Here is a 24,759-nt window from a genome sequence, read left to right on the forward strand (position 1 = left end):
TTAACCTCTGCTTGTTCCCGTTTTTGATCCAAATCAGTATTCGAACGCAGAAACGTGTTTTCAATCAAACGGTGTGTATTATAACTTGCACTAAGCAAAGCAACACTTTTACACAAGACACATTATTCATGTAAAAACGGTCTTATTTGCCAAATATAACAGTTTTTTTTAATAAACATTAGCTCGTTCTTACCCTGTTTTTCACTCTAAATAACTGTTCCAATGCTGTTAGTTTTTAACGTTAATGTTAGTTATTAGTTGTTAGTTGTTAAAGTGCGTTTTCCATCAAATGATGTGTATTTTAGGTTGTACGAAGCAAATCAACACATTTTACACAAGAAACCTTGTTCTTGCAGACACAGTCTTATTTACGAAATACAAGTGGTTTTTTTTCCACAACACTTTCACTTGTTCTGACCCCGTTGTTTGTTCAAAGTAATTACGCTCATCCAGAAACGTGTGTTTTTTTAATTTTATCAAGTAGTGTGTATTTTAGGTTGTACGAAGCAAATCAACACATTTTGCACAAAAATCCTTATACATTCGAAAACAGTCTTCTTTGCTTAAGACAAGTGGGTTTTTTTCACAACAATTTAGATTGTTCTGACCCTGTTTTTTGTTCCAAATCACTACTGCAATGCAGAGCAATGTGTTTTCCATCAAATAGTACGTATTTTAGGTTGTACGAAGCAAAACAACACATTTTACACAGCAAAACTTATTCATGCACAAAGGGTCTTATTTGCTTAATACAAACAATAATTTTTGCCAACACATTGGATTGTTCTGAACACGTTTTTTTGTTCCAAATAACTACTCTAATAAAGAAACGCATGTTTTTAGATCCTCGTGGAGGATCTCTAAGTCTGACTCACGTTGTTGTTCTTCATCTTCTTGTGGACTTTTTTGTTTCACAGCTGACAGTTTTCATCGAAACTTCCTGAAACTCGGCATATATATGTAAAAATACCCTGCGCAGACAGTAACCATCTCCGATTTTGAAAATTCTTCCTTGAAAAAAAGTTATGACGTCAAAATATCTCCGCTAATGGAAATCGGCTAAAAATTATCTCCGAAACGAGGCAAGCTTTTTGAATTATGTTTGCGGGAATCGAACAGGGCATTAGCAGAGATGAATTACCGCACATATGATGCATCACTATGACGTCATATCAATTTTTATGACGTCATTACTATTTTTTGACATTTTTTGTTTCACAACCCAGAGTTTTCATCGGATCTTCATGAAACTTGCCATGAATATGCAGAAAGCCCACGCGCAGGCAGTAACCATCTCCGATTTTGGAAATTCTTCTGAGAAAAAAAAGTTGACGTCATAATATCGCCGCTAATGGAAATCGCCTATACCATTATCTCCCAAACTAAGCAAGCTGTTTGAATTTTGTTTGTGGGAATCAAGCCGGGCATTAGCACATATAATTTGTTGCAAACCTGATACATCACAATGACGTAATATTCGTTTTTATGACGTCATCATTAAGAGGACGAGGATCTTAGCTCATTTGAACTTGTTAATCTAATAGTGTGTGTTTTATCTTGTACAAAGCAAAACAACACATTTTATATAAGGAACATTATGTATGCAAAAACGGTCTTATTTGCCTAATACAAGAGTTTTTGACAACACTGAAGCTTGTTCTGAACACGTTTTTTGTTCCAAGTCACTGCAATTGCTTAACCCTGTTATTTGCTTTGCACATGTGAGGTAAATACAGTACATGAACAAAATGGGACATCAACGATTACATGTCACCCCTACAAATCCTTACCCCAAAAGATCATGGGGATTTTTAGACATTTCATTGGTAATGGTAAACGGTGTATGTACATAAAAGGTGGTAGTGCAGAGATTATAGAGAGCAGTGGAACAACAGAGTGGTATGACAAGAGACCATCATTTCACCTGGCGAAAGACATAATGGCAAGAGATGGGGTTGCGGGGCGGAGGTACCCTCCTGTGCCAGAGATTAATGAGCTTGGCTGGCGAACAAATCCAAAGGAAGCCGATGGGCACCCAAGTTAGAACGGTCTGCTCAAAGCAGATGGTTAGGTCTGGGTCTGCTCTCTCGAGCAGAGAGGTATTCTGTTGATAGAAGACGTTGAAACATTAAAACCACATGATTATTTAAATGCAAATGAACACGTTGCAATTCATAATATTGCCCTGACTTACCCAAAATTCTGAACCACAAAAGGCATCCATGTTGTTGGTTTCACTGTCGGCATTCAGTCAGTTTAGCTGTTGCAAAGTACGCCGCCTGTGATAAACACAACGATCATTGCCTGTAGTTATTACAGCTTGAACAGTGGTAGAAACCGAGCCAACCACAGATTAAATTAACGCAACTGAAAACTAGTCTTTATAAGAACGAGATGAGCCACAGATGAGGAAAACCTGGAAACCAGCCATTAATAAGCAAATACCTACTTGGAGATCATAAACTGCATGCCTTGAAGACAAAAATAACACAACCAGACATTTGTGTTATTGTTTTTTTGTTCATAATTTCTGAAAGTGGAAAGATTCATGGAAGAGTTTAAACAAAGAGGAAAAAGATCATCTTCACCAGAAAGCTGGATGAGATGTAGGTGGGATGAGAGGGAGTGTTTTTAGTAAACAAGGTCTTGGATGTATCACAACATAATCTGTGACATAATGTATCATAACATAACAACACAATAATCTGTGAGCCATCATCCCTTTGCAGGGAAGTCTGGGATTGGCCGAGATGACTTGGTCACCATGCGACCTTTACATGACATAAAAGTCAGAGTTGGAAACATCCTTGTTTAACCTGGAAACATTCAGTCAGTTGTTCTGATCATCCACAAGTATAAAAACAGGTTGGAAACTCGATTTCATGTCATATTCTTATTGCTGATCATCCTCATGAGCCATCCTCTGACTGTATATGCAAGAGCGAAGGAATTAGGGGAAAATGTGAAAAATCAAGGCATCAGAGAACGTATGGAAACATTGCGATAATCGAGACAGAAGTGTGTTGGGAAGGCAGGAAGGTGATGAATGACATCAAAATCCCCTCCTTATTACTATAATGGAGCAAACCGACGTCACCAAAACTCCCAAAATGACATGGCAGAAATAGCTCCATCTTTGTTGGTAGGTCAGGTCAGGTCAGGTATGGTAGCATGCATCAGAGCAGAGCGTCGCTGCATCCACTTTCTGCCGGTTTTTCAGGGGCTTCCGTCTGGCCATCAACTAGGCAGATTCCTGGTCCATCCCCATCTCCTTGAGATGCCAATTAACCTGCTGCAACCACGAGGCACGTGGTCGGCCCGTTGGCCTCCTCCACTCACGAAGCTCCTTCACTGAGAGAATCTGGTGAGCAGGATCAGCTTCAGGAAAACGAGTCACATGTCCATGCAGCCGCAGCTGACGCTCACGCACTATACATGTAACAAATCTCATCCGAGTCTCTCTCAACAACCGTTCCTTGGACACAAAGTCCGACCAGCGATTGCCAAGGATTCTCCGAAGAGACCTGGTACCGAAGGAGTTATGTCTCGATTTTAGATCCTTGGTCAGATTCCAAGTCTAACATCTGCAGAGCAAAACTGGAAGCACCAAGGACCTGAAGACTCAGACTTTCATCCTCCTGCACAGGTACCACCAGCACAACACCACATGATCCAGTGAATTAAAGACTCCCCAGGGTCGACCCAGATGTCTATTGACTTCTGGCTCACAGCCAGCAGAGACATGAATGTCATTGCCTAGGAAAGTGAATCTCTCCATGACCTCAACAACCTTACCACCAACATGTACAGACAAGACAGCAGCATCCAAGATGTCATTGAAAGCCTGGATCTTAGTTTTGACCAAGGAAACGCATAATCCCAGTGGTTCCTACTCCTCATTCAGCACCTTGAGGGCCCCCAGAAGGATATCCAGAGTCTCCACAAAGATGACTGCATCATCTGCAAAATCAAGGTCTGAGATCTTGACATTCCCAAACAATGCACCGCAGCTTGATCTCTCCGACATCCTCCCCAGAATCCAGTCCATACAAGCACTGAAAATTGTGGGGGAAGGTACACACTCCTGACGAACTCCAGTAACAACTGGAAATAAGTCAGAGTTGGAACCACCTCATCTCACAGCACTCTCAGCACCAGAGTATAGTTCAGACATCAGATAAATCAGTTTTGGGAGCACCCCATAAAGACCGAGATTCCCTCAGAGGACATCCCGATTCACTGAATCAAACGCTTTACAGAGATCAACATAAGCTGCAAGCAGCCCCTGCCGAAACTCTCGTCTGTGTTCAGTGAGGACACCAAGAGCAAGGATACGGTTAATCGTTGATCTCTTTGGTGTAAAGCCTGACTGCTCTGGACGCTGGTGCTCAAGCAGATGGTGGTGAACCCTATCAAGAATTATCTGAGCAAAGACCTTGCCCGGCACCGAGAGCAGCGTCACCCCTTGGTAGTCGTTGCTGTCCTGGCGATCACCATTCCCTTTCCAGAGAGGGATAACAAGGCCCCTCTTCCAGTTAGTTGGGATGATGCCCGTGTTCCAGGCAGAGCACAGAACTTCATGGAACGACATGAGTGCAGCATTTGCACCAGCCTTGAGAAGTTCACCATGAATGCCACAGATCCCAGTAGCTCTACTACCTTTCAACTGGTTCACCACAGCCTGTGCTTCCACAAACGGAGGCGGTTCACAGTTGATTGGAGAGTCAGCAATAGGGATAGTTACACCCTTGACCTCCCACTCAACAGCTGGTGGGTCAGTCTGGTACAGCCGCTCAAAATAACCGGCCCAGCGGCCTTTCACTCCGGATTCCTCTGTCAAGAGTCTACCACCCTCCGCTCTAACTGCAGTATACCGAGAGATAGGCTTGGAGGAACGCAATGCGCGAATTCCCCTGTAAATATGGCGAGAATCACTTGACCACAGGTGATGCTCTACCCCATCATGGATTCCTCGCACATTGGCCTCCTTGTCCATCTTCAGTGCACGTACAGTTTTACACCACAACTCCCTGAAAAGCTCAGCTCTGCCATTAAGCATGGCCCTGTGACTCTGGTCAATGACATCAATTGTTCCTTGAGAGACAAAATTTTTTTTCGTCTGATGGTGGGTTGTAAGGCATCCACCGGCAACATCAAAGATGGTGGTCTTGAAGGCACTTCAGAACTTTTCAGAGCTCCCCAAAACACTCAAACCCACCAAAAGTTTGTTTTCTGTGATCAGTGTGAACAGGGGTGTTAACAGATACCTCCACAGAGATATTCATACGTCTTTTTTAATCAATGAGTTGAGAATTTGTGGAGTGGTTTGGTGCTTATATGCCTGATGTTGACTTAATCGTTAGGGTGGTGGGCTTGGGATTCTAGGATCCTGAGTTCAAATCGCACTCTCCTGTTTAATTCATACCAGGTGGGGTTGACTCTGCCTGTCATCCTTCCGAGGTCGGCAAAAATGAGTGCCAGCATGCTGGTATCCTGTGTCGGAGTGGCGACCAGTCCAAGATTGTGTCCAATAGCCAAGGAGACTGCTTAGGCAGCACCAACGCTCTGCACAATTGTTGACCGGTGTTACCTCAATTATCATGAGAGTCAGCTTATTCAACAAAGCTACAGCAACCCCTTGGGCATGTTAACCATCAAGGCGACCAGACCAGTAGTAGGTGTGACCATCCACCATGATCTCGCCTCTATCCAGTCTCTGAACTCCAGAGAGTGCTATAATACCGATGCTCAAGCACTGGAGCTCAGATGATAACAGAGACAGGTGATCATCCTGTCTTTGGGATAGCACATTTCAGGCACCCACCCGAAGTTGGTGGGTTAATTTGAGGAGACCGCCGTCTGGTGGACGACACCTCAGCATCACCCCGACACACACTACTGCAATCTGACCCAGGAAGGTTACCCCCATTCTTTTCCTCTGATCATCAAAGAATGGGGTCCCGAAGGCTTTGCTCCAATCCCGTCATCCGGTGAGCTGCCCTGCAGAGGACAGCTGCACAGGAGGTACTCCCATAGAGTGGGTTTTCAGTTTTCTTTGCATTTTTTACGTGTTTTGCGGAATGATGTGTTTTTAAGGCGGCAGGAGCGTAAATCCTGCCGCCAACCTCGAAGGAAAAGGTAACCTAACTGCAGGAGGACGTCCGCAGATGCAGTTTGGCACCAGATATGGATGGCCGTTGGCTCACAAGGAGTTCCACTGCCCTTTGAGGTGTTCCTGGAGAGCAAAGTATTGTTTCAATGGGAAATAAAGATTCGTTCAGATCCCCTCCACTGGACCCTGTCCAACAGACCCCCTCCACTCACCCCCCCCCCGATTACCAAATGTGTATAGTAAGGCACCACATATTTTAGAGGTTAGGTTTCATAAGAGCTCGCTAAGATCAAAACACGAAAATATGATACCTGTTTATAGATATACTACGATAAAAAATCATGGGTATAAGCACCAAACCATTCCACAAATTCTCAACCTATTGATTAAACAAGATCAAATGAGCTAAGATCCTCGTCCTCTTAATGATGACGTCATAAAAACGAATATGATGTCATTGTGATGTATCAGGTTTGCGATAAATTATCTGTGCTAATGCCCGGCTTGATTCCCGCAAACAAAATTCAAACAGCTTGCCTAGTTTCGGAGATAATGGTATCGGCGATTTCCATTAGCGGCGATATTATGACGTCAACTTTTTTTCTAGGAAGAATTTCCAAAATCGGAGATGGTTACTGTCTGTGCGTGGGCTTTCTGCAAATACATGGCAAGTTTCACGAAGATCCGATGAAAACTGGGTTGTGAAACAAAAAATGTCAAAAAATAGGAATGACGTCATAAAAATTGATATGACGTCATAGTGATGTATCATATGTGCGGTAATTCATCTCTGCTAATGCCCTGTTCGATTCCCACAAACAGAATTCAAAAAGCTTGCCTTTCAATTTCCATTAGCGGAGATATTTTGACGTCATACCTTTTTTTCTAGGAGGAATTTTCAAAATCGGAGATGGTTACTGTCTGTGCAGGGTATTTTTACATATATATGCCAAGTTTCAGGAAGTTTTGATGAAAACTGTAGGTTGTGAAACAAAAAAGTCCACAAGAAGAAGATGAAGAACAACAATGTGAGTAAGACTTAGATATCCTCCACGAGGATCTAAAAAGATGTAGGAATATCTCTGTGGAGGTATCTGTTAACACCCTGTTCACATTGATCATACAAAACAAAATGGAAATGGAGGGTCGGAAGGGTGGTGTGTGCGCTTAGTCAAGGTGTGCACACACACATGGGTGTAAAATGATCACACGCTGTCAGCTTCAAATGAGGGAAGGAAGGAGGAGGGAAGGAAGGAGGAGGGAAGGAAGGAGGAGGGAAGGAAGGAGGAAGATCAAGTGAGGGATAATGAGGGTGTAATGAGAGATGGGAATTATCAGAGCTGTCCAAACAAGTAAATGCGCCTTGGTAAGTCGTGAATCATTGTCATGCGATGATAACAGCCGGCATTTGCGAGGGAGTACATACTGAATATGAAACGTTTTTTTTGAATTTTAAAAAGAGAGAAAAATGCATAAGAGCATCCAAGAAGTGTGTAAATAAATAATGTTGACAAATGTTTGGTTAAAAATGATTAATTGATTTTCATGTAGGTATTTTTATACTGTTGCGGAGCTAAACTCCTCTTCAGATGGATTAAAGTTCTGGAGCGGCGCTCCGGTGCGCTCCTGCAGCACTCCACTCCTGATCCCAACATGACATTTCCAATGACATCAGCAAAACTCATCAGCATCAGCATTTGGTAAGGTGAGAGTTATGGTGAATGGGAAAATAAAAATTTCCTTTTTGGGAATAAAAGTTGGTGATGTGTTTGTTTCTCCAAACGTTGAGACATGGAGTTGAAAACTTTATCCAATTTAAAACTCTCAAATAATCCAGCAAGTGTAAATGGAATGGATATTTCCTTTAAAAGTTCATTTTGTTTCCTCATGCGTATTTTGATATATATATATATATATATATATATATATATATATTTTTTTTTTTTTTAAATATTCAATTAATTGCAAACACAGGAGGGTTATGGAAAATGCAATACACAGGAGGGTATTGGTGGCACTTTCTAATTACCTCCCTGTTTAAAAATAAAAAGATATGGAGGATATTGTAATCAGCTCCGTCTGTCTGTCTGTCCGTTACGCGAACTCGTCCGAAACGGTTGTGCAGAAATTCACAAAACTTGGTAGTTATGATGATCACAAGGAAAGAAAAGTGCGAGAACAGTATCATTTTGGCCCCGTTCCCTGGGGCAGGCACATCGGGTCAAATACTAAAAAATGCAAATTACGGACAAATTTTTAAAAACATTTTTTGAATAAAACCTTGTATATGCAATCAACATATCATGTGGACAAGTTACAGGAGTCAAAACAGAAGATTAAAAAATTTGATATTGGTTTAAGATTTAAAAGATTTAAATCTTTTAGATTTAAAAATCAGATTTTAAAAATGTTAAAATTTAAATTTGATATTGGTTTAAGATTTAAAAGATTTTAATCTTTTAGATTTAAAAATCAGAAGATTAAAAAAAAAAATTAAATTTAAATTTGATCTTGGTTTAAGATTTAAAATATTTAAATCTTTTAGATTTAAAAATCAGAAGATTTTTAAAAAATTTAAAATTTAAATTTGATATTGGTTTAAGATTTAAAAGATTTTAATCTTTTAGATTTAAAAATCAGAAGATTTTAAAAAAAATTTAAAATTTAAATTTGATATTGGTTTAAGATTTAAAAGATTTAAATCTTTTAGATTTAAAAATCAGAAGATTTAAAAAAAAATTAAAATTAAAATTTGATCTTGGTTTAAGATTTAAAAGATTTAAAAATCAGAAGATTTAAAAAAAAATTTAAATTTAAATTTGATATTGGTTTAAGATTTAAAAGATTTAAATCTTTAGATTTAAAAATCAGATTTTAAAAATGTTAAAATTTAAATTTGATATTGGTTTAAGATTTAAAAGATTTAAATCTTTTAGATTTAAAAATCAGAAGATTAAAAAAAAAATTTTAAATGTAAATTTGATATTGGTTTAAGATTTAAAAGATTTTAATCTTTTAGATTTAAAAATCAGAAGATTTTTAAAAATTTAAAATATAAATTTGATATTGGTTTAAGATTTAAAAGATTTTAATCTTTTAGATTTAAAAATCAGAAGATTTAAAAAAATTTTAAAATTGATATTGGTTTAAGATTTAAAAGATTTTAATCTTTTAGATTTAAAAATCAGAAGATTTAAAAAAAATTTAAAATTTCAGTTTGATATTGGTTTAAGATTTAAAAGATTTTAATCTTTTAGATTTAAAAATCAGAAGATTTTTAAAAATTAGAAATTTAAATTTGATCTTGGTTTAAGATTTAAAAGATTTTAATCTTTTAGATTTAAAAATCAGAAGATTAAAAAAAAAATTAAATTTAAATTTGATATTGGTTAAAGATTTAAAAGATTTTAATCTTTTAGATTTAAAAATCAGAAGATTTTAAAAAATTTAAAATTTAAATTTGATATTGGTTTAAGATTTAAAAGATTTAAATCTTTTAGATTTAAAAATCAGAAGATTTTTAAAAATTAGAAATTTAAATTTGATATTGGTTTAAGATTTAAAAGATTTTAATCTTTTAGATTTAAAAATCAGAAGATTTTTAAAAATTTAAAATTTAAATTTGATATTGGTTTAAGATTTAAAAGATTTTAATCTTTTAGATTTAAAAATCAGAAGATTTAAAAAAATTTTAAATTTAAATTTGATATTGGTTAAAGATTTAAAAGATTTTAATCTTTTAGATTTAAAAATCAGAAGATTTTAAAAAATTTAAAATTTAAATTTGATATTGGTTTAAGATTTAAAAGATTTTAATCTTTTAGATTTAAAAATCAGAAAATTTAAAAAAATTTAAAATTTAAATTTGATATTGGTGTCATTTCTCTAGTGGAACTTTTTCCCATCTTGACCCTCCGCCTTTGAAGGTTGACGGAGGATACGTATTCACTCCTGTATGTGAGCAGCAGATCACAAAAAATTTGGACGGATTCAAACGACACTTGGTGGATGAGTTCGGTCGGTGACGAGAACAAGTCGATTCGATTTTGGTGAAAGTCCAGATGCAGAACCGGCCTATCAGTGAAATACAAAACGTAAACTGGTCAGTCTGGTGGAGGTATGCGCTCCACCGAGTGCCATTCTAGTTTTATTACCTCCGCCACCGAAGGTGAAGGAGGTTATGTTTTCACCCATTTCTGTCTGTTTGTCTGTGTGCAGGATATCTCAAAACGTTGTGGACGGATCCGGATGAAATTTTGTGGACAGGTTCGGTGTATGAGAAGGATGAACTGATTAGATTTTGGTGAAGATCCATTTCTGGATCTGGATACTAGAATTATTTAATTGTTTTAGTGATTCTTCGCCATTGAGACAGAGGGCCAAAAACGATATAGTAGTGTACATCATGATATTTAAAAAATGTATTCGGCCCAATATGTTCTCGTCGATCAGGCATTACGTGGTGGAGGTGTGTGCTCTACTGAGTCCCCTTCTAGTTAGTTGCTGTTACAATGTGTAATGCAATCATTACAGAGTAAAAAGGATCACGTGTGTGTGCTTCAGTTTATTCAATGGTTCATTTATGTATGAATGGGATTTCTCTCTAATATAAGGAAGTTTCTACTATCTGACATTTACGCAAAAATTAAGTTCAGCATATAAATGGAAATGTGTATACGGTCTGTAAAAATCGCATGTAATCATCTCAAAAGTTAACATTTGTCTGGTATTAGGTTGTTTGTCACTCATACGGTAAAATTAAATGACATCTTCCTTTGGAATACACAGACTCGATGAACAACATTAGAGATTACCGAGATGGATGGATCTTTTGTTTTTTGCACAATTAAGTTTCCATGATGACAAAGAACGATAAGAAATCCCTTGAAGATTGACTTTGTTTTCATCCAAAGTAAAGATTAAAACCCACAATGTTTTCACATACAATTCCAGTGTGACATGCACATCCATATCCAGCAGATATAATTATGATTTACCTTTAATACAAATTGAACTGTATTTCATTCACTTCTATGTACGTTACGTAAAGATCCGTCATCTACATTATAAAAACTATAAGGCACTGTGGGTGGGAGTACCCTCCTAGGACCACCTTCGGTGGGCAATATGCTGTGGAAAAGTCTTCAAAAAAAATGTACATTATCATTTGTGTCATTTCTATAAGAAATTTTATTGATCACAACACATCACACTCCATATCATAATATGAATGAAGATGATGTGTAACACCGGCTATCAACAAAAACTCATCGCTGGATTTGGTATTCTAACGCTGACGGTGTGGCAAAGGAGATTGACCATGTCCTCATTGATGTTCACTGGAGGATGATCCAGAACTGCAGGGTCTACCGGAGTGCTCAGTTCCTCAATACTGAGCACAGGCTTATTGTAGCAACTCTAAAGTTGCAGCTTAAATCTCCAGGAGAATGGGACCATCCCAGCCTAGGCTGGATTGTGACAAACTCAAGGATGAGAGGGTAGCTGAGGAGTTTGTGAACAGAGAGTGGGGATTTGGGGGGCAACTCATCGTAGGGCAAAGAAAAATATTGTCTTTCAAGAAATACTGGATACCATTGACCAGAGTCGCAGGGTTTTCTCTGCTTAATGGCAGAGTTGAGCTGTTCAGGAAGTTGAGGAATAAAACTGTGCGTGTGCTGAGGATGGACAAGGAGGCCGATGTGCAAGGAATCTGTGAGGGGATAGAGCATCATTTGGGGTCAAGTGATTCTCATTCTGCTTACAGGGGAGTTCACGCATTGTATTTCTTCAAGCCCGTCCACCCGTGTACTATAGTTAGAGCTGGGGGGGGGGGCTCTTGACAGAGGAGTCCGAAGTGAAGGCCAACTACTGGGCCGGTTACTTTGAGTGGTTGTACCAGGCTGATCCATCAGCTGTCGAGTTGGATGTCAGGGGTGTTACTATCGCTATTGATGACCCTCCAATCAACTGCGGTCCATCTTAGTTTGTGGAAACACAGGCTGCAGTGAACCGGTTGAAATGGGGGTAGAGTTCCAGGGATCTGAGGCATCCATGCTGAACATGGTTGGTGGAAATGCTGCACTCGTTTCGTTGCATGCAGTTCTGTGCTCTGCCTGAAACACAGGCATCATCCCAACTGACTGGAAGAGGGGCCTTGTTGTCCCTCTCTGGAAAGGGAAGGGTGATCGCCAAGACTGCAACAACTACCGAGGGGTGACGCTGCTCTGAGTGCCGGGCAAGGTCTTTGCTGGGATAATTCTTGTTGGGTTCGCCACCATCTGCTTGAGCACCAGCGCCCAGAGCAGTCAGGCTTTACACTAAAGAGGTCAACGATTGACCGTATCCTTGCTCTTCGGGTCCTCACTGAACACAGACGAGAGTTCCGGCAGTGGCTGCTGGCAGCTTATGTTGATCCCTGTAAAGCGTTTGATTCAGTGAATCGGGATGTCCTCTGGAGGATTCTTGGTCTTCGTGGGGTACCACCAAAACTGATCGATCTGATGTCTGAACTCTACTCTGGTACTGAGAGTGCTGTGAAGTGTGGTGGTGCCATCTCTAACTTATTTCCAGTTGTTACTGGAGTTTGTCAGGGGTGTGTACTGGCCCCCACACTTTTCAGCACTTGTATGGACTGGATTCTGGAGAGGATGTCGGAGAGATCAAGCTGCGGTGCATCATTTGGGAATGTCAAGATCTCTGACCTTGATTTTGCAGATGATGCAGTCATCTTTGTGGAGACTTTGGATATCCTTTTGGGGGCCCTCGAGGTGCTGAATGAGGAGTGGGAGCCACTGGGATTACGGGTTTCCTGGGTAAAAACTAAGATCCAGGTTTTCAATGACATCTTGGATGCTGCTTGTGTTTTCATAAAGTATTCACATCCCTCGACTTTTGTCACATTTTGTTGTTACATCCTGAATTTAAAATGGATAAAATTTAAATTTCTTGTCACTGATCTTCACAAAATACCCCATAACGACAAAGTGAAAACACGTTTTTCGATTCTTTTTGCAAATTAATTAAAAATAAAAAGCTTTAGCATTTCCTGATGAGGAAATGGACAACAACCAGCATTAGTTGTTGGGCGTTAAAGATCCCACAATTTCCTTCACAAAGAGTCGGTGAGTTCTCGCTGGCACACTGAACAAATTACAAATTCCTTCCCTGACCTATAGGGGGCACTGCATCAGTGGTACAGTTTTGCTCTCAGCCAACGATGCCATCCCATCGTCTTGTGCTGCATACAAAAGAAGACGAAGGCTCCCCTCGGTAGATTCTCCCACCTATTAGTAATTCCCCAGAATGTTTTTGGGAAGACATTGAAGCAACAGAAATCTATTATAAGGCTACCATCTCACTTCCATCACTAATAAAATCAATCTTCCTGTGCTATTCCTCAATGAGCCCGCACTTCTCGTAACATGTTCTTTACCCCTTACGCATTTAAAGAATGCCCTGTTATTATGTTTTATATTTTTGCTCAAATCCTTCTCATATTCTCTTTTGGCTTTTGCAGGGTTGTTATTGGCTTCACCAGCCTCTGCTTAATTCTGCACTGATAATAATCCAATTCCAGGTTTATATTTAATAAATGTCTTCTGCTGATGCTTAAGGAGCATTCCCTTCCTCCCTACTCAACCAGCTTAGTCTCTTTGTGCCTCTACCTGAACACCTTACTGGAAAGCCTGGTGTTTGGGTTCGCGGCTCGGGTGGCTGGCTTTGGATCTTCGGGTCCTGAGTTCCAAGCTCTGTGGGCTGTCAAATTAACACCCAGGTGGGGTTGACTCAATCTGTCATCCTTCTGAGGTTGGTGAAACGTGTACCAGTGCACTGGTATAGGGGCATCAACTGCACTCCAACAAAATTATAGCTACCTGGCAGTCAAGCTGCCATATGCAAGAAGTAGAAGAACCTTACTAGAATTTCCCAACTTTGCAGTCTACACATCTTTCCCCTTGAAGGTTTCCCATTTCTCTTTTGCTCATGATTGCCCTCACGTTTGTTTTTCCAAACCGAGAGCTCCCAACTCCATCCTTATACCCTTAAAGTTTGGCTTCTTGAAATCTAATAGCTGTACTCTTACCATCCTGAACTTTTAGCAGAATCTTTGCACACACAATGTTATGGTCACTTGCTCCTAAATGCTTCCCAACCTCCACCTCCTCCAACATATTGGGATCGTTACTTAAAAGGAGGTCTAACACTGCACTCCCCCTCGTGGGCTTATCTACAAACTTGGTTAAAAAGCAATCCTGGACTAAATCTAGGAAATCCTCATCCGCTCTGTCCTTTCCCTGTTCCTCCACCCAATCTATCCCTGGCAAGTTAAAATCCCCCATTATCAATACTCTTTCCTTACCACATGCCCTTTTGAATTCTTCATGTACTCCTCCTTCCTCCTCTTCCCTCACACCTCCATGTCACCCAATCTGTAATCCTTTATCCACACAGAATCCTCTACATCAATTCCCTCATTGATGTTCTCCCTTTCTCTCCATGCAATGTTGTTTTACCCACATTGATACAGGTACACCTCCTCCCATTTCCCTCTTACCTATCACAGCTCTGACACTTAAAAAAAAAAGGACAAAATCTGTTGGAACCTCGTCTCCCACACCCCACCTCTCACAGCCGACAACCAACACATACATTTTAGACAACACCATTAACAACTAATTTCTACTTCTTTTCATTTTCAAGCATCAGCACAGGTAAAGGTGTGCTCACGGAAAGGAAAGAAACAACGTCACGGAACGGTGCTTCATTTCATGTCCGACATTGAGTCAACGGCTCTTCCTCAAACCGGCCAAAGTTCACATGTTCATTTGCACATTGGCAAAGGTCCACCACCCCTCCCCACGACTGCCTTCTTACCTGCAGCGTCGTCACACCTGAGTTGATGGTATAAATGAAGGACTGAGTTGATGGTCGCCACCCAGAGAAGTTATTCTTTCAGCCGCTTGTCGGTGTAAACAGTCAGATTGCTCGGGTTTGGGAACCCCGCCTGTATGTATGCATTGGTATTGGACTTTGCACAAGACACAAATGCAAAGTCATTCCGGAAAGGCAGATGCCAATGGTGGTTAGGAGAGGGAGTGGATTTGGGGGTTGGGGTGGTTAGTGAAATGGGGAGTGTCACCTGGCAGGTCCTCTCCAAAGGTAGGTCCTCAATCCTCATGACCTCATCCACCACTTATGCGATTCCCAATATCATGGAAGATGCTCGGAAAAGTGTGACTCGCCTTTGACCTTTCGCTTTGGTCTCTGACCGGGTCAGCTTTTAACAAGTAAGTGCCGTTCTGGTTTAATGGCAGCAGGGGTGCTGCATCACAGAGTGTGCCATCTTTTTGGCATGGACGCAATCTCGGCTGTCCCATCTGAAGTTGGGTTGTCATTGTTGAACCCCTGGTCCACGGTGATCAATTACACAACCAACTGGTTCTCTTAATCGCGCAATCTGTGTGCTTGTCCACATCCGAGCAAGCCTTTTCAGCAACAACGTTCTCACATTTGTTTTTTTGGGGGAAATTGTGCTGATTCAGCAGGTAATGATGAACAATCTTCTTCTACTACTACTACTACTACTACTACTACTACTACTACTACTACTACTCAGCTTAACATCTCCCTTGATTTTTTTTTTGGCCCAAAAAATTAAAATATGCGAGGTCGATCCTGACATCCTGTTTTCTTTTGATGTGAATGGCGAGTGTGTTTCACAATCTCAGTGATCTGATTGATGCACAGGAGTCATAGGTACATGTCACACGATATGCCAGGTTGGTTGTTTGCTGTCATACACAGTAATTGCTTGTAATTGGCTTGCCACCATGTGCACTGCTGAAGCCTGACCACCAGTAGGCTTTCATAAGATCACATGTACATTGCTGCAGCCTAATCATTGACCACAAGTAGTTAGCAAAATAGTTACAGGACCTTGCTAAAATAATTAGTTTGCTAAAGCTAAAGTAAAAATGGAAAGAACAAGAAGCGAATACTTCGATATCGCGCGGCTGGAGGGAAGTAAAAGTCTAGGTTAAGAATGATGAAACAATTTTGCAGTTATAAAATTTAAATGTAGACACGGTGAATTAGCATGCATGATGGGAAGAGTTGTGACGGACAAATTTCTATTTATAGCCCTCAGATCAAAGGGACGTACGCGGCCATAAGTGTGACAGAAGATGTGCCAGAAGACACAAGACAGAATAGCCAATTATATAACAGCGCAATGTCGCCCGCTGTAAAAAGGTTTGCTTTATAATGTACTATCACATACCCCCTGCCACTTCACTGACTGCAATACTATAACAGGGGAGAGAGAGAAAGGGGGAGGGGTGAGAAAGAGGGGGGAGTGAGGAGGAGGGGAAAGAGAGTGTGAGGAGGGAAGGGGAAGCAAGGAGGGGTGAGGAAAGGGAAGGCAGTGAAAGGGGAAGGGCACGCAGTGTGAAGGGAGGTGAAGGGAAGGCAGCATGAGGGGAGGGGAAGGGAAGGCAGTGTGAAGGGAAGGGAAGGCAGTGTGAGGGCAGGGGCAGGGAAGGCCGTGTGTAGGAAAGGGAAGGCAGTATAAGGGGAGGGGAAGGGAAGGCAGTGTGAGGGGAGGGGAAGGGAAGGCAGTGCGAGGGCAGGGGCAGGGAAGGCCGTGTGTAGGAAAGGGAAGGCAGTATAAGGGGAGGGGAAGGGAAGGCAGTGTGAGGGGAAGGGAAGGCAGTGTATGGTGAGGGGAAGGGAAGGCAGCATCCCGAGGCATCAATGGAGCGAAAGTGCTTTCAATCACGATTGCGAAAGTGAACTTGTTGCTGATGCAGACTTTGGTTTCTTTGAATCTGCATTCACAATTGTCACCAAGAGGTACTCTCTCTGGTGTTTGGTCATAAAATGTTTTAGAATAGTGGATATCTTACAGTGATGAGCAATGTCTATTGAACAAAGTGAGCATGCACCTTCGGACTGTCTTCTTTACCCTTCCCAAAACAGCTCCAAACTGCACTTTGGGATCTTTTGAATGACATGTTGTCAAAGCTTTATCAGTCAATGTGTTGTCTACCCCTCCATCAGAAGAGCAATCAGCACACTTTACTGGCCAACTCCAAATGCCTTGCTATTCATTTAAGAGGAACATGCCCTTGGGGCATGTTTAATTTGCAAGTGACTTGCTTTTGCTGCTATATTGCAAACGGGATGCCATGCTCCTTTTGAATTAATACGTTACCAGGCCATGTGTAACCGGAACATGCCCAACAGGGATGAAAAAAATTTCCCCGAAAAAAACGCTTATTTCTATGAAGTAGGAATTACTCGGCATTGACGTTGACTACCGTTCACTGCTCGATTCCTTTTGATTCCATGGTTGGAATCGAGTACTTTGGAATTGATTCTACCCACCACTATTAAGCACTCAAGCAAGCACACCAATGAAATAGTTGATAAGGCTGGCTGGGTCATACTAAACATCATCCAGACGCTTCCGCAGATGTCTGCATATGACCGGAGACATCCTGAGTATAGAACAATGTGCAAATTTGACAAATGAACACTTTATTTTTTTAGCAGTTGGAACTGCTGTGAAGTTCAATTCTGCAGTTTCAATTCTGAAATTTGGTTCAAATTAAGAGATTCTAGAGCTTGTCGCATTTCAGCTGTAGTGCTAACAAACCTCCAGAGAGTTGTATGGGGTTGAAAGGGAACTTGGAAGGTTTGGGAGGAGGTAAGCACGAGGTAAGGGGAAGGCAAGGCAGATGTGTGGTGGAGCATCAATTACGATTCATTCTGTTTCATCAAAATGATTCTGCATAGAATAACAGTGAAAATGGAAGCAAAATAATGTCTGAAATCCATTTTCTACCGGTCATACTATAAATACTGCCCAGAGACACAAACACTGTGCAGAGATAACACCGCCCGGACATGTCCGTAGCCAAACACTGCACAGAGATGACACCACCCGGACATATCCATGGCCAAACACCACCCTGAAACAAACATTGTCCAGAGATAAACACTGCCTGGACACGTTCGGAGACAAACATTGTCTGGAGAGAAACACCGTCCAGAGATAAACACTGCACAGACATGTCCGGAGACAAACACGGTCCGGAGACGAACATCGTCTAGAAATAAACAACATGTGGACACAAACAACGCCCGGAAACAAACACCGCCAAGACATGTCTCGAGACAAACACTGCCCAGACACATCCGGAGACAGACACCGTGTAGAGACAAACACTGCGCAGGCATAAACACCTCCTGGACATGTCCGCAGACAAACACCATCCGGACACATCTGGAGACAAACAGCGCCTGAAGATAAACACTGCCAAAACATGTCCAAAGACAAACACTGTCTGGCTACGTCTGGAGATAACCACCGTCCGGATCATCAAATAATGTGCGACTAGAATACAACTCTCTGGACGTTTATAAGCATTCCAGCTTAAATGCAATCACCTCTAGAATCTCTTCACCTGAGCCAAACTTCAAAATTTAAAATGCAGAATTGACCTTTATAGCAGTTTAGACTGTAAAAAAAAAAGTGTTCATTTGTCCAATTCACACATTGTTTGACACTATCATTGCTTTTCCCTTTGACAACCAATGTGTTACAACATGCTTGATAAGCTCAGCCCACTTAAGATCAATAAACTCCACAAACTCTTTGAGACTTTCACATTGTACTGCCAATGACAAAAAAATGGCCACACAGTATATTTTCATCACCACAGCATCAATGTCAACATCTAACTCCTGTAAACCAGATTTGAATCCATTATCCAGCACATGAGCTCGACAACCAGCTTTGAATAACTGGGGGTTCTTTTTGGAAAATATCGTGTGTGCAGTGAGTGCCGAACATTTCCGAGCAGGCAAAAAACCCCGCCTTCTTGGCTTCCTGCCATCAAGCCATGCCCTGAGGCTTACGATTGGTCAGTGTGACGTGAAAGAAGAGGGACATGATCAGGGAGTTTGTGTGAGGAACGCGGTTGAGACAGATGGTCTCGTTTTTGCTCTCCTCGACACGAGGAAGAAGGCTGCGCGATTTTCATGTTCGTGCTGTGTGCATTTGCCCACATGATGGAGCAAGATGCGAGCCGTTCGTTGTCTGTTCGGCTGAGTCATGAAGTTGTATGTTTATGTGAGAGAGAGAGAGAGAGACAGAGACAGAGACAGAGACAGAGACAGAGACAGAGACAGAGACAGAGACAGAGACAGAGACAGAGACAGAGACAGAGACAGAGACAGAGAGAGAGAGAGAGAGAGAGAGAGAGAGAGAGAGAGAGAGACAGAGAGAGAGAGAGAGACAGAGACAGAGACAGAGACAGAGACAGAGACAGAGACAGAGACAGAGACAGAGACAGACAGAGACAGAGACAGAGACAGAGACAGAGACAGAGAGACAGAGACAGACAGAGACAGACAGAGACAGAGACAGAGACAGAGAGAGACAGAGACAGAGACAGAGAGAGACAGAGAGAGACAGAGAGAGACAGAGACAGAGAGAGACAGAGACAGACAGAGACAGACAGAGACAGAGACAGAGACAGAGACAGAGACAGAGAGAGACAGAGACAGAGAGAGACAGAGACAGAGAGAGACAGAGACAGAGAGAGACAGAGACAGAGAGAGACAGAGACAGAGAGAGACAGAGACAGAGACAGAGAGAGACAGAGACAGACAGAGACAGACAGAGACAGACAGAGACAGAGAGACAGAGAGACAGAGAAACAGAGAAACAGAGAGACAGAGAGACAGAGAGACAGAGAGACAGAGAGACAGAGAGACAGAGAGAGAGAGAGGAAGAAGAGCATGCCTCAGCCATAATTCGGCAGTTGTGTGTTCCAGGTGGAAGGTGGGCAGTTATTGTGAGCGGACCTGGTGTAAGAGAGGAGCGGGGTCAGCACATTCGTTCGTGAGAAGAAACTGTATGAAGGTTTGTGGGCCCTTCATGAAGGAGGGCCACCCACGTGAATTACCACGTACGTTGCCCGTGCAGGGAGCAGCTTGGCGCCATTTTCAGTTGCGGTTTCCCGTGCAGGACAGCATGGTTTTGACAGCACGAAGCTCATAAAAGATCACTTCTGGACCCGAAGCTAAGTGTCACAATAAAGGAAGGGATTTTCTTTTGTTTTATCTTTCACCTTGTCTGCATTAAAGTCTGTGTGTAGATGTCTCGAAATTAGCTTTGATTTACCTCGCGTTTCATTACCTCATGCTTTGATTTATTTTTACTACATTTGATTTATGCTCATTAAACCCTATTTGAGATTGCTTGTGTCTATCTATTCGTTGTGGGTTCGAGTATACACCCGTATGCCTCTGTCCTGGTGAACTTGTCTGGTACGTGCTTTACCGCCTTCCATCCCGCACACGCATTAATCTCAGAGAACTCAACTGTTCGCCTCCAAAGGAAATCGTTCAGCTATCCATCCAGGTCAGTCTTAACCAGTGCGGACATGACAGGATGCATCATTAATTATTTCATTTAATCCATATGGGTTCTTAATTCTTTAATCCAGAAAAGTTCTCTCTGTTTACGTAATTGTGTGATTGTTTTACCTTCCATCGCATTCATTTTCCGGCCATTATCTTTTGACCTTTTAACAAAATTATTAATTTGTCGTCACCATATTCTCATACTAAAGCCTTGTTGAAAATTTGAAGACAAAAGCTCAAATTGTAAAAAAGAACGGATACATAGCACGCTATCTCAAAAAGTTGTGGATGAATTGGGTCGATAAGAAGAAGCCAATTAGATTTTGGTTCACCAACTCAACAGATCCGGCCGATGAGTGGGATACAAAATGTAAACTGTTCAGCCTGGCGGGGGTATTTGCTCACGGGAGTGCCGTTCTCGTTTTGTTTTGGATTTAAAATTTTGGTACCGAAGAGTTTATACAATTGCATCAAAAACGAACTCTTACATGGAACATGGTGGAATGATTGCCCTACCCGACTATGAAGGAATGGTCGCGTAGCAGAAAAACATCACTCAGATTTACTTTTCTATGGAAATCCTAGTCATTGTCACTTTCTTTCCCTTGATTGGCCTCCTCCACTCATGAGACTCCCTCGCTGAGAGAATCTGGTGAGCAGGATCAGCGTCAGGAAAACGAGCCACATGTCCATACAGCCGCAACTGACGCTTACGGATTATGCAGGTAACACATCTCATCCGAGTCTCTCTCAGCAACCGCTCGTTGGACACAAAATCCGACCAGCGATAGCCAAGGATTCTCCGAAGAGACCTGGTACCAAAGGAATTAAGTCTCCGTCTCAGATCCCTGTTCAGAGTCCAAGTCTCACATACGTAGAGCAAGACTGAAAGCACCAAGGAACTGAAGACTCGGACTTTCGTCCTCCTGCACAGGTACCGGCAGCGCCACACCCCATGATGCAGTGAATCCATAACTCCCCAGGCCCGACCCAGACGTCTATTGACCTCTGACTCGCAGCCAGCAGAGACATGAATATCACTGCCAAGGTAAGTGAATCTCTCCACGACCTCAACATCCTCACCACAAACAGACACAGACAAAAGAAGTCATGGTATAGAATAGATGTTTATCCTTGTCACCATGTAATGAAGCTGGGATGTGTTCAGTTAGCAAGTTTCTTGTAGAGCGCTCACAAAGTGGCTTAAGCACTCCATTCAAAAGTGTAAAGGAATGACTGGCTAGTCATTATGCTTGGTAAATGACTGCTTGGTAAATGAACACATACCTGAACATCTCGACAACATACAGGACATAGAAAATGCTGACTAAAGGACGTTTTTTTTTTAACTAAAGACTTAAAAATATTAATCATGACTATTTTCGTTGTGATGAACACGTACCTTTTTCAGTTTTCAACGCATTGTTTTAGTTAACCTCCGCCATCTTCGAAGATGGATGGAGGTTACTGTTTTCACCCCTTTCTGTGTGTTTGTTTGTTTGTGAACAGTATTACGGAAAAACTCCGACGGATTTCGACGAAACTTGGTGGGGGAGGGGGGGTTAGATATGGTCCAAGGATCATGCCATTAAATTTTGGACTTGGACCCCCTCCCCCTAAAAAAATAGAGAAAATTTTTTTTTTTTGCATTTCTACATGTTTTAAGTGATTTCCAACCCCCCTCAAAATTTTTTCGATGCAGGTTGGTAAAATGTACCCGCTTACTCATAACGGTACCTTCATTTAATGAGAGAAGACATGTTCAGTCGTCACACGTACACCAGAGGTCTGTGTGGCCTATTTCAAGCAAGGCATTTTTGAGCAGGCCAAAACAAAATGGTGGCTTCAGACCCACTGTGAGGGGAAAAGCAGGATGACCAATGGTAAGCCTTTTTTTGTCATGATGAGCAAGCACCTTGTTAATCATCTTCAAAAGAAAAGATCTTCATCTTCAAAAGAAAATCATCTTCAAAAAAAGGGGTGTTTAAATTAACCCAAACACCCAAGTTTCACCCATTCACTCCCTTGAAGTTCCCTTAGAAGGCATGCAAAGTTTCATGGTTTTGTAGTTATGGAGACACACTGATCCACACACATTATTATTATAGATTCATGAACAGACAATATGGACCGAAACTGCCATTAATTCAGGACTTTGACAAAAAAACAAAAAACAAACTGAAACTCTTCTATTTGTTGGATCTTACTCAACTCCAGTTGGAAAAATGAAGTTACACAGAACCCCTTAAAGTGCAAGTCTTTATTTTCAAATGCCAATCAAATAGTCACATTAACATTATGCATTTGGCAGAAATATCTCTGAAAGTTTGTCTGGTAACGAAAGTTTTGTTATGGATTTAAAATTTTGAAGTTCCCCAAAAGTTTCCTGAAACTGAAGTTTCCCAAAACAGTTTTGTCACATTTTCAATTCCCCCAAAAAATAAACTATCGCATATTTTACATCGGCATTCGATCGGAGGCACCACTGCTCTGAAGTTATCAAAAAATAGGATTTCTGCCTCCCAATAAATTATATTCCCAACCTGAACAACCACTCCATCCTTCTCTTCCCAAGTCTGTTTCCTTTACTTCCAAAGTAAACTCCTTAAAAATCTCACCAACCAAACTGCTTTTGCAGTTCTTGCACTGAGTACAGCATTCCATTAAAATATCCCTCTGGCTCATTCTCGATCTGCTCCGAAGCTGCCAGCCCTTGGTACTCTGACTGCAGCCGCTCTAGAGCTGCTTGTAAACCTGATGCACTGAGGAACTCCTCACGACATGCCCTCATCAACTCAGCCATACACCGCAGGACCTTCTCCCGTGCGTCATGATCTGGGTGCTCGAGCAGAGCTGGCAAACGCTTGCACCAGCCGTGCTGCCACAGGGTGGGTAGTAGGGAAATGGCGCTGTATTGACGTGCCCGCTCCACTTTCTCTGCATGTTCCCATTGCGATTCTGGTTTCACCTCAGCCCAGCGGTCAGCCTCGTGCTGTAGTGGCAGGGTAGGTGAGATTATGTCCATTTCAACAAACTCCAGAATTATTTTGATCAACTTACTTTATAATAAAGGAAAATTATATCAAAGAAACTCACAATTGATGTGACCATTTGAATTCCAGACACAGAGTTGAAAGATTATGTTTTTCTTTAAAGGAGTGAGGCACATGGAAGAGCAAGGTATTGCTGCGAATCTGGAAGCCATGAACACACAACAGCCAGAGTCCTTATAGATCAGTTATATCGGTAAGTACGTGTTTCTAGTTAGGGTCCCATCCCTAGTCTAATGGGAATTAAATGTTTGTGCGCTACGGAGTTATTTTGATAGTCAGGGTTTTCTTTTACGTTTTTACATCACTTAAAACTACAACACCACCTTCGCTCCATCCTGACGCCATAACGCTCACGGTGGGCAGAGTTAAAGGACTAGGCATCTCCCTCGCCCAATCAGAGAGATGCGAGCGAGTTCGCCGTCGGTCGGCCAATGAGAAGCCAATGCAGGACAATGTTACTCTTCCTGTTTGAAGGACGGTCCGCCGTGACGCCCATAAATACCCGTTGTTGAATGTATCAGCTCGTTTCTGCGTTTCTATCATTGGCTTGCCACGCTGCGAACGGGAACTAGGAGGCCTCATTGCTGCTGTAATCGTGCAATCGGCCCGGCAGGAATCTGGCTGGTACTCTCCGCTCGAGGTACGGCTCGGTAACGGCCTGGATCGCGCAGATCCTGCTGAGGGTGAATTTCCCCGGTAGTTTGGACGACGTGGGTTTTTATGAAAATTGAAATTGGCAATCGATCCTATCCCACGTGGTCGACCTATTGGCGATCTTCGGTCAGATAAGGGACCCGTCGGCTCCGGAGTTATCCGGGGTGACGACCTATAAATTCTGGGTGTTTGGTGGAGCCGACTCTACTGCTCCACCTAGCAGTCGTGCTCGCCACTGAAGCCCGGCCCCACAACAGTATAACTGACAGTGGGACAAACTTCAATAATGAACAAACAGGAAAAGAGGAGAGGGAGGAGGGGAGGAAATACTGAAACTAGCAAGTGAGAAGTTTGGTTTAGGAAAGGTGAAAAAGATCAAGGGTCAGAATTGGAAATGATGAGAGATGGCAGTACACTCTGCTTATTTGAAGTCCTGGAGGGAAGAGTGAGATCACAGCCTCTGGAAGGTGGGTTCACAGACAGAACCTTCACTCATTTGTTCCTGTT

The 24,759-nt window shown here is 41.9% G+C and overlaps 2 protein-coding genes across 12 annotated transcripts in view; both read right to left on the bottom strand.

The window, feature by feature from the left end:
• Positions 1 to 22,378, bottom strand: part of LOC147013748 (ATP-binding cassette sub-family C member 2-like) — an 80,214-nt gene extending 57,836 nt beyond the window's left edge. Inside the window, exons 1-3 of one of the 3 annotated variants that reach the window (XM_085850929.1) lie at positions 22,283 to 22,378; positions 2,195 to 2,279; positions 1,925 to 2,104 (exon numbers count right to left, since the gene is read on the bottom strand). In XM_085850929.1, coding sequence (XP_085707055.1) covers positions 1,925 to 2,104; positions 2,195 to 2,224 — 210 coding nt within the window. In that variant the 5' untranslated portion in view covers positions 2,225 to 2,279; positions 22,283 to 22,378. Of the gene's footprint in view, positions 1 to 1,924; positions 2,105 to 2,194; positions 2,280 to 14,839; positions 14,877 to 14,986; positions 15,186 to 22,282 lie in introns of those variants that run through there. The other 2 variants (XM_085850927.1, XM_085850928.1) reach the window with 2 other exon arrangements.
• Positions 22,379 to 22,790: 412 nt separating this feature from the next.
• The window catches only part of SIL1 (SIL1 nucleotide exchange factor), a 34,691-nt gene continuing 32,722 nt past the window's right edge, over positions 22,791 to 24,759 (bottom strand). For all 9 annotated transcript variants that reach the window (XM_085850937.1, XM_085850943.1, XM_085850936.1 and 6 more), the window contains one exon: positions 22,791 to 23,537. In XM_085850937.1, coding sequence (XP_085707063.1) covers positions 23,160 to 23,537 — 378 coding nt within the window. In that variant the 3' untranslated portion in view covers positions 22,791 to 23,159. The remainder of the gene's footprint in view (positions 23,538 to 24,759) is intronic.

Source organism: Eptatretus burgeri, chromosome 13 (assembly GCF_056783735.1).
Source record: "Eptatretus burgeri isolate ZD-2024b chromosome 13, Ebu_testis_v1, whole genome shotgun sequence".
Lineage (NCBI taxonomy): Eukaryota > Metazoa > Chordata > Myxini > Myxiniformes > Myxinidae > Eptatretus > Eptatretus burgeri.